Source organism: Arachis ipaensis, chromosome B1 (assembly GCF_059453495.1).
Source record: "Arachis ipaensis isolate K30076 ecotype BB chromosome B1, ASM5945349v1, whole genome shotgun sequence".
Lineage (NCBI taxonomy): Eukaryota > Viridiplantae > Streptophyta > Magnoliopsida > Fabales > Fabaceae > Arachis > Arachis ipaensis.
The window spans coordinates 18,933,254-18,943,226 of record NC_142436.1 but is presented as its reverse complement, the minus strand read 5'-3'; the positions used below and the strand labels follow the sequence as shown (position 1 = coordinate 18,943,226).

Here is a 9,973-nt window from a genome sequence, read left to right as displayed (position 1 = left end):
TACATTATATTCCCTTAGCATTAATCTTTTTAAATAATAATAATATTAATAAAATAACTCAGCTGAGTAACTTGGAAGAAGAAGTAGAACCCACAATATTATGACAAAGTTGTTGGCAACTACTACTACTACCCTTGAAAGAAAAAGCATCGTAATTCACATGATTGCCATTGTTATTAGAAGAAGAAAACCCAACACCAAGGGTTCTTGTTATTCTACTTGCTTCTGCTTGTTCCAGCGTCTGCACCTGCTTCTTCAAGAACTTGACATAGTGCACAGCTTCATCCAACATGGAAGCAGTGTCCATTTTGGTGCCACCTGGCACCAACCGCTGCAAGATCCTTATCTTCTCGCTTATCCTTTCTCTCCGGTGCCTCGCCGCCACGCTCTGCGGATCCTTCGAGATCTTCACGTTCCTCCGCTTCGGCGCCTTTACGGATTCCGGGTCTATGTGGACCGGCTGCATAACCGCTATTCGGAATATCATTTCCCTCATTGCCGCCATTGAACTCTTCTTCTCCGCCGACGATGAGGAAGAACAATGGTAAGGGTTCCTGAATGCAATCGGTTGGTGTTGGATGGGGAAGTTGACGTTGTTGGACGGCGGTGGATCAATCAAACACGGCGGTGCTGGTGGTGCGGTGAATAGGGTTTGGCCACCGGAGAAGTCGCTTCCTTGATTGGGAATTGAGGTGTAAAAAGATTCGGAGAATTCAGGTAACCGTTCTAGTTGCATCATCATTGTAGTTGAGACCATGTCAACGTCCATGGAAGACGAGAGGGAGGGATGGAGCAAGTAGAGATTTGGAATGGAAGGGGGATTTGTATGAGAGAGAGAGAGAAGGAGAAAAAAGAAAAAGATATGAAAAGAATGAATGAATACAAAAGAATGGGACTGAGAGTGCAGAGAAAAGTGCAGAGGATAGGTGTAGGTTGGTTGGTCGATTATTATCTCTGCAATAACCGACTAAAAACAACAATAATATCCAGTGGTGTTATTGTAAGTGGGAACACCTCTTTATAGCAACTTGTCACTCGTATCTATTCAATTTTTTTTTAAATTACCTGCAATTATATTTAAAAATTATTAAATAATTTTATATGAATTTTTATTTTTTAATATATTGTCTCTTTTATATAAAACTAAAATTTTTATATTTTTTATTTTATGTTGTCATTGCTGTTTATGCTTATCATATAAAAATTTGACCCTTTAAAATAATTATTTTTTTAATATCAAGGTGTATTAATTAACATTTTTCATTTAGTTTTGATAATTGGATAATATAATTACATATATTCATTCATAAATAATTTTGTTTTGATTTTATTATTTTAAGTGTCATCAACATTTATTTATTGCTTTTTAAAACATTTTTATATATGTATATTTTAGTTCTGAACAACACTGAGAGTGATAATTGTTGGTTTTTTTAAAATATTATTTTAACATATATGTATTATTCTCACATTTTATTATAATATATTTATTGAATTTTTTTTCGTTCATATAATGTTAAATACATTTAAACTATATTATTTATTGATTTTGTTAGGAAATTCAATTTTTCTTTACCACAACAAGAGAAGAAATAATACATGCGCAAAAATAATAAATGTTATTATAGAGAGAAAAATTAATGAGGAAGAGAAATGTTAACCAAAAATTAATTCTCAATTCTTTTCTATTAATTAACTATATGTTAATATTTATTAAATAAATAAGATTATTGCAGTAAGAGAAACAATTTGATAACCGAGTCCTAATTTTGAGTTTATTAATTAGTGTGCAAATGAAAAAAAAGAGGAGTGATTTATTTCAAAATAGCAATAACCTCCTTATTTTTCTAAAAGTAAAGATATCTGTGAAATTTGCAAGAATAAATATTTATAGATAGTTCAATATGTAAATACAAAATAAACATTAAAAAATATTAAATTTAGTGTGTTTAATTCCCCCTGAAAAGTTAATTTAAAACTTAAGAATGATTATCAATCAAATATACATGAATTTTACTAATCGTCAACTGGAAACTTCTTACAATATTTTATCTTTGGAAAGGTAAAGGAAATATCTAATATAAGGAGAACTATAAAATTATTTATGATTGATTGTTTTATTTTACTATTTTTTATATTTATATTAATTATTATCACCGAGACCGCCCATGATGTGTGGGGTTGGGTAATATACTACTAAAGGAAGGGTTTCTGCTTCTCCTATTAATCTCTACCATTGGTTAAAGGTCAAAGGCTTCAAGCAATTAAGATCAACGGCTGAAAATAAGGTAGGGACCACTTAGGGGTAGAGAGATTGGTTGAATGCTGCTAGTTCAGTTGTTGATGCATGAACCAAGTTTTTCCAAAGGTTATATATTGCGATAGCTTTTGAAATAAATATTTGACTGTAAAGCTCTTCATGTGCTTAATTTGACTTGAGAATTTTACTACTTTAGTTAGATAAAGTCCCAAATAGACCCCACATTTCATGTGATATTTGTCAGAGCAAGATTGGGTGGAAAAATCTATTACTGCCTTCAAGATTTCCTCCGCCACCGGCGCAAGTGCCCCCATAGGGCAGAGAGATCAGATGAGATAAGAGCAGGGTGGACCCAACCCTACAACAACAACAACACTAATAATAATAAAACACAGGGAGACATGTAAAAAAAAAAAAATCATAGTCATAGTTATCATAACTGAATCCTAATTGAATTAGTTCACCAAGATACTAGTTTAATTGGTAAATTACAGATTAAGTTATTGACTTAATCATAATTAAATAATTATATATTTTTATTTGTTTATAATAAATGTTTATTTTTTAGTTTTAATTAATTATTATTTTTAAATTTTAATAACTCATTAATTTATTTATTTATTATATTTTTAAAGTATTTATAAAAAAATAAAAATAATAATTATAGAATTTAAAAATATAATAATTTAAAAAACATTTTTTCAAAATTTATAAATATAATTTAAATTTATTTATGTAATATATTAAATAAAAAATCATATATAGCAAATAATAAGTTCGATTGGGTTTTAGTAGATCGATTCATTTAGTTTAAATCAATTTGACCGAATTAATTATTTAATCGGTTTAAATGATGATCTAAATCTAGTTCGGTGACTGAGATTTTTTATTCGACTATTGTGCCAAACCGAATTTGATAACTATAATAAAAACACTAAAAAAAAATAGTGTGTTATGTAATATTAACATGCATTATTAGAGACACAGGCAAATTTATATGTTATTTGTAAAAATATAGTGGGTTTTGTTTGAATTTTATTGATATGAATTTTTTTAAAATAAATAATTTAAATATTTTATTTATAAATATATATATATATTTTTTTATCAAAATATAAGACTCGAACCCGCAATATGCCATTTGAGCTATTACTTGGCAAAAATTTGTCTGCAACCTCTATGCCATTTGAGCTATTGCTCATTGGCTTAAAAATTTGAAAAAATAGGAGACTCGAACTCGCAACCTCTTAATTGAGTATGAAAAATCTATGTCATTTGAGCTATTACTCATTGACATTTATAAATATATGTTATTTAGATGATATTTATCAATTTGTATTTTATTATTGATCCCGATTATAACACAAACACGTCAATGATAATTTCATTAAACATTTAAAAAAAAGATTTGTTTTTTATTTATGAAGAATATTAAAGAATTATTAAAATTTATTGTTTCTAGTCATCAATTAATTATTAATATTTAAAAATATTAAATAAAATATATTATTAAATTATTAAATAAAAATAATTAAACTAAAAAAATTAAATTAATAATTAAATAATAACAAAAAATAATAAATTATATGATAGTCTTAACATTTCTCTTATTTAAATTGTGAGCCATCATTTTTGTTGTCGGCACTAAAAATTCATTGCATCTGTATTTATTGCCATTCACCATTTCTGCAATACACCAACAACAACGGCACCATGTAAAAAATAGTTTTTTTAAAAACACCACCAGTCATTAAAAAATATTAAAAAAAAAAAAAAACTGACTATTCTACTCTTGGAATAAAGAGACGGCTAGCCTTTCCCGGTGATAGAGAAGGGACACTAGAAGGGATTTGATATATGGTTGAGAATTCAATTGATTTACAATCGAGATTTGGAATTAAAAAAAAAATCTTATATTTACAGTTAGTTATCTGTACTTGCCAAATTTGGCGGCAAACTAACGGTGTAACTAATTATTATCTGTGCTAGCTTATCAGCTACTTGACTACAGTTAGTGCAATAAAGCATGAGGCTCATGCTCATGCATGCATGCATGTAATACCCTCTCTGATCTCAACATTCCTAGTTTGTAATACAGAACGATAGCTCAAATCTGATTATAAATATGACTATTTATGTTATATTTTTCATCAATTTAAATTTATGAAATAGGTAGTTTTATGATATAATATTAAAATTTTATGTTTAAAAAATCTAAAATTTGATTATCAGTAAATTTTAAAAGTAAAAAAAAAAATAACACAAGACAAATAAAAAAAAATTTGTGTAAAAATCAAATAAATTCAAAAGTAACTCTTATTTAAGAATGTTAAAAATATAACTATTCATATTATATCTTTTATTAAGGGCAAAAAATCGTAATAAGCCAAGGGTAGTTTCAAATTACGCATATTAGCTAAAATGAAAATCGTTTCAGCAATGAGCCAAGACATAATTTAATGTAATTCGAACCAGCCTGGTTCAAACTACATTCACTAGTAAATCGAACCAATCTAGTTCGAATTAGGATGGAAAATCGTTGAACATAATTCGAACCAAGGTGGTTCGAACTCTATATGCTCATAATTCGAACAAGGCTAGTTCGAATTATACCTATGAAAGCTAACCAAGTAATTCGAACTAACCTGGTTCGAATTACTCTCTTTTTGGCTCCAATAGTAATTCGAACCTACCTGGCTCGAATTACTCATTATTCGGCTATATAAGGAGTTCGAATCAGCCTCATTCGAACCATTGTTCCTTTCCCTTACCCCACCAAATCCCAGAGAAAACGACCCAGATTCGATCCGACAAAGACCTGATCGGAATACTCTGCCGATGGGGGACGATCCGGCAAGGTTATATCGGTTGGACGGAGTTGCTCATATAGCCGGGGTCATCAACGAGGAGGTTAGTACATAAAAAACTTCGTGCTAGCGGTATATGTGAGTTAGTGGTTTTGCATGCGGTTTTAGTGGCGGTTTATGTTAGCGGTTAATCGAAGTGGTATTGCTAGTGGTTTAGTTGAGAGGTTTTGCATGCGGGTTAGATGGTGGTTTAGTTGGTGGTTTATGTAAGTGGTTTATGTTAGTTGTTTTATGTTACCTGTTTTACGTTAGTGGTAGGTTTTGGTTATTTTATGTTAGCTGTTTTATGTTAGTGGTTTGTGTTAGTTGTTTTATGTTAATGGTTTATGTTGGTTGTTTTATGTTGGTGGTTTATGTTAGCTGTTTTATGTTAGTGGTTTAGTTGTGTGGTTTATGGTAGTTATTTTGCATATGGTTCTTGTTAATGGATTGTTATGCGGTTTTATTTTGTATGATGTTTTGTTGATGATTTATCGTCTTGGTTAATTAAGTCATTGGTTATGAAGCTGGTTCTAACAATGCGGTTCATGTAATGCGCAGCCACAGCGATGCATCAGGAGCATGCGGCGGCAGCAGGGCATGCGACTCGATGACAGATACGTTCCGTACTTGCAGATGGCCGGATTATACCATCTTGCAAGGCTGAACGATAGATGGTTCCGGTTAGATGAGGCCCTTGCTAGTGCCTTTGTCGAGCGATGGCGCCCGGAGACGCACACATTTCATATGCCGTTCGGAGAGTGCACGATCACACTTCAGGACGTGGCGTACCAGTTGGGTTTGCCAGTGGACGGGCGTTACGTGAGCGGCTGCCTATCAGAATTCCAGATATACATCCAGGGTGGCCGTCCAGCTTGGGTGTGGTTTCAGGAGTTGCTTGGAGTGATTCCTCCTCCCAGCCAGGTTCAGAAGTACGCAGTAAACTGTAGCTGGTTCCAGGAGACTTTTGGAGAGTGCCCCGAGGGAGCCGATGACGAGACTGTGCAGCGATATGCCCGTGCGTACATCATGATGTTATTGGGTATGCAGCTATTTGCCGACAAGTCCGGCAACCGCATTCACATCAGATGGCTTCCCTACGTAGCTAGGTTTGAGGAGATGGGTACCTACAGCTGGGGGTTTGCAGCACTGGCATGGTTGTACCGGTGCATGTGCCGAGTGGCGAACAGACATGTGGTCAAGTTAGCGGGCCCACTACAGCTACTTCAGTCTTGGATCTTCTGGCGATTTCCTCGGTTTAGGCCTGCAGTCACATGTCCGAGAGGCAAGCGATACTCTGTAGCTACCCAATGAGAAAGAACCAGTCGGAGTGGTCTCTGCTACGGTGAACTCGGAGTTATCCCTGTCATACAAAGTCACCGTGAAGCACCTAGCCGTCTTCAAGTTGGCCTCAATACACTTCACCAAGTGCTGACTGAATTGTTGTCCGGTTCCCATCTGGGCCTCAGCCTCTCTCCCCTTGCGAACAAAGAGTTCTGTAAGCCTTCCATATGTTGCCTTCACCAGGGAGCATACAGGGAGGTTTCTGACACCCTTGAGGATTGAGTTCACACACTTGGAGATATTCGTCGTCATGTGACCGAATCTCCGCCCCTCATCACGATGCTGAGTCCACAAGGAATAATCAATCCGGTTCGCCCACTCACACATCGCCGGGTCTTCAGACCGCAGAATATCAAACCAGTAATCAAACTCAACCTCGGTCTTGGCATACGCTGCATTCACAAGAAGCCTCCGTGCTCTTTGCCCTTGAAGGTAAGGGCAAAATTAGCCGCTACGTGTCGAATGCAGAATGCACGGTATGCAGATGGCGGTAACCAACCTCCGTCAGGAGCCTCAAGCGCAGCCTTGATGCCGTTATGCCTATCCGATATAACCAGCAGACCCGGCTGCGGTGTCACGTGCTGTCGAAGGTGGGAGAGAAAGAATGTCCAAGACTATGCATTCTCACCTTCTACTAGTGCGAAAGCAACAGGTAGAATGTTGGAGTTCCTGTCCTGTGCAATCGCGATGAGCAACGTTCCCCCGTACTTGCCATACAGATGGATGCCGTCAATGCTAACTAGCGGCTTGCAATGACGGAATGCCTCGATGCACGGTGGAAACGTCCAGAAAAGTCTGTGAAAATAAGCTTGAGACTCGTCTACTTGTCCACCAACTTGAACGGGGTTTGTCCTTAGGACTGCAACAGTACCAGGCATCGTCAACTGGACTCCCAACACCCACCTAGGGAGCTCGTTGTATGACTCATCACAGTCACCGTAGATGAGGGCAATAGCCTTCTGCTTCGCCAACCAGACCCTCCTGTAAGTCGGCCTAAACCCAAAGTGTGCTGCCGTGGCATTTAGGAGAACTTTGATGCTGACGAATACATCAGCCCTAACCATTGGCATAATGAACGCCGATATCACATGATAATCCAAACTCCTGTGGTCACTCGAGATGGAGGTGGCAAGACAAGTGTGAGGTCCATTGTATCGTTTGACCTCCCAAATGCCCTTGCGCTGCCGGAGACTCAGTCGAATCAACCATGTGCACCCATTCCCAAACTCAGAACACTTGCCAACATACTGGCGATAATCAGACTCCACTACCTTGTACTGTACTCCTCGCCGGATGCTGTAAGTCTTCACACTTAACAGGCCTCATCTTTATCCTGAAATTGCTGACCAACCTGGAACTCTGTCAGACCAGCAGTCCCTTCCGCATCTCTAGCTCTGAATCCAACAGAGTGCCCAAAAACCCCCTCCTGCCTCATGGCATCCAAGTCCAAAGAGGAAAAATGTGGTGGATACTGCTGTGTGCCAGAGCTAGAACCACCTACCGCCAATGCAGGCTCACTCGCTCCGATATCATCGCCGCTGTCATCATCAATCATATCCGGCTCGACGTCATCCTCCTCTGCATCACCCAACAATCCGTCTCCAACGCCAAGCGATGCAAAGCCCTGTAAAGCGTTCGGCAGAAATTCCCTTGATCCTACCTCGTCGCCTACGCTGCCATTGAGATCAACAGCAAAAGACGGGGAGGCGACAGGTTAGACCGCTGGCTCGTACACAGGGACGGAGGAAGAAGCAACGGCAGGCCTGGAACTAGAACCGGCTGCCGTGGCTAAAGTGGTGGTATTCCGGTTCGAACTCCTTGAGCTGGATACCACATCAATCAGCTTTGCCAACAACTCTGGTGTCCTCACCTCTGGAAACTGCCGCCGACAAAGAAACATGACTTGCAAGTCCTCATCACTACCAATCGTGAAACAATCATACTTCACCGTATCCTGAAGGACCGTGATTGGAATGCGATAGAAAAACTTCTTAACCCGCTTCGCACCTTCCAGACCAAGTTTCATCAATACAGATCTAACAAGGTCATCATAGCTCGTCGTAGGACTCACTACAATACAGAGATGATCCTTATCTGTGAACTTCACCCCGGAACGAGTTTTCCTCTTAATGGATCCTCTGTGGTGAACCAAAACAACAAAACTCTCCTCACTAGCCATCTTACACCCTCTAATGAGAGCAACTCACGTTTACAACCATATATATACAGCTCTGTCTTTCACTAATTCGAACCAGCCTGCATCGAATTATGGTTTGTGTAATTCGAACCAGCCTGGTTCGAATTACTTTGGCCAGCTTCTCTCTCTATAATTCAAACTACCATGGTTCGAATTACGTGCGTTGCTAGTTCGAACCAACCTGGTTTGATTTACGTTGATCTCTTTATTGGTAATTCGAACTACTCTGGTTCGATTTATTAGTAAATGCAGTTCGAACCAGGTTGGTTCAAATTATATTAAAGTATTGTTTGACTCATTATTGAAACGATTTTGGTTTTGGCTGATATACGTAAATTCCAAGTTGCATTGGCTTATTATCATTTTTTGCCCAATAACTTAAATTTTTAGGATGAATAATTTTATAAAAGATCTCACGGCTTTGTTGATTTCTAGCCTAGTATTTGCAAATTGCAAGATATAGCAATCTTCCAATAATCCTTCTTATATTCATAAGCATATGTGAGATGTGTGTCCAAGAATTTTGGACTGTTGCATTTTGTAATCCATGGGAGTTAAGGCATGTACGATTTAGATGCATTATTCCATCGTCTTAAAAGGAGGTCGAGGCAATACTTTTATTGACACACAACATGATGACAAACCCCTTTCTGCTTTGAGTTAGTTCCAACCCAAGAAAATATTTCAATTAACTTACCGATATCTTTGATTCTTAACAAACTATGTGTTGAAACCTTAGTAAACAAATTATGTGTATGTGCCTAGCAAAGATAAGAGAAGCTACAAATTTAGTATTTCATTGTCTGCTAACTTGTTTCAAACCACAGACAATCTAAACTAGGAACTTGGTTTAATGAAGATTGCCTCATTTGAATCTCAACGAAGAAAGGCAATAGTATTTTTATTTAGTTACACTACAAAAAATTTGTTAGATATTATCGGATTTATTGGTAGATTTACGAGAAAAATTCGCCGGTAATATGTTTATCATCAGAATAAATTTAACGATATAAACTTCATTAGTAACTGTTTATTGGCGGACTTTTTTGTCCGTCACTAATTATTGACAGATTTAGCAGCAGATATTAACTTTTAATTGGTGGAATTCTGGAGTTTGTCACCGTCGGATTTATCCTTCGGTAAATCCGACGGTAATTTTAATTTTTTTAAAAAAAAATTTTGTTTAAAAATTTAGTATAAAATTTTAAATTTTTAAATTAACAAAGTTTAAAATTTTATCATTTTTCATAATAATTTGTCTACAATTTTTTGTTCAAAGTTTACACATCAAAGTTTAAGAATAAAGAAAAAAATCATAATTACTCG

The 9,973-nt window shown here is 36.4% G+C and overlaps 1 protein-coding gene across 1 annotated transcript; it reads right to left on the bottom strand.

The window, feature by feature from the left end:
* Positions 1–1,118, bottom strand: LOC107616983 (transcription factor HEC2-like). The gene has a single exon (XM_016318832.3). It carries the CDS (start codon positions 767–769, stop codon positions 59–61), a length of 711 nt encoding a protein of 236 aa, XP_016174318.1. The 5' UTR covers positions 770–1,118; the 3' UTR covers positions 1–58.
* Positions 1,119–9,973: the final 8,855 nt, after the last annotated feature.

Bases quoted from the DNA above. Each gene is read 5' to 3' on its own strand.
- LOC107616983 (XM_016318832.3), bottom strand. From the start codon at position 769: ATGGACGTTGACATGGTCTCAACTACAATGATGATGCAACTAGAACGG.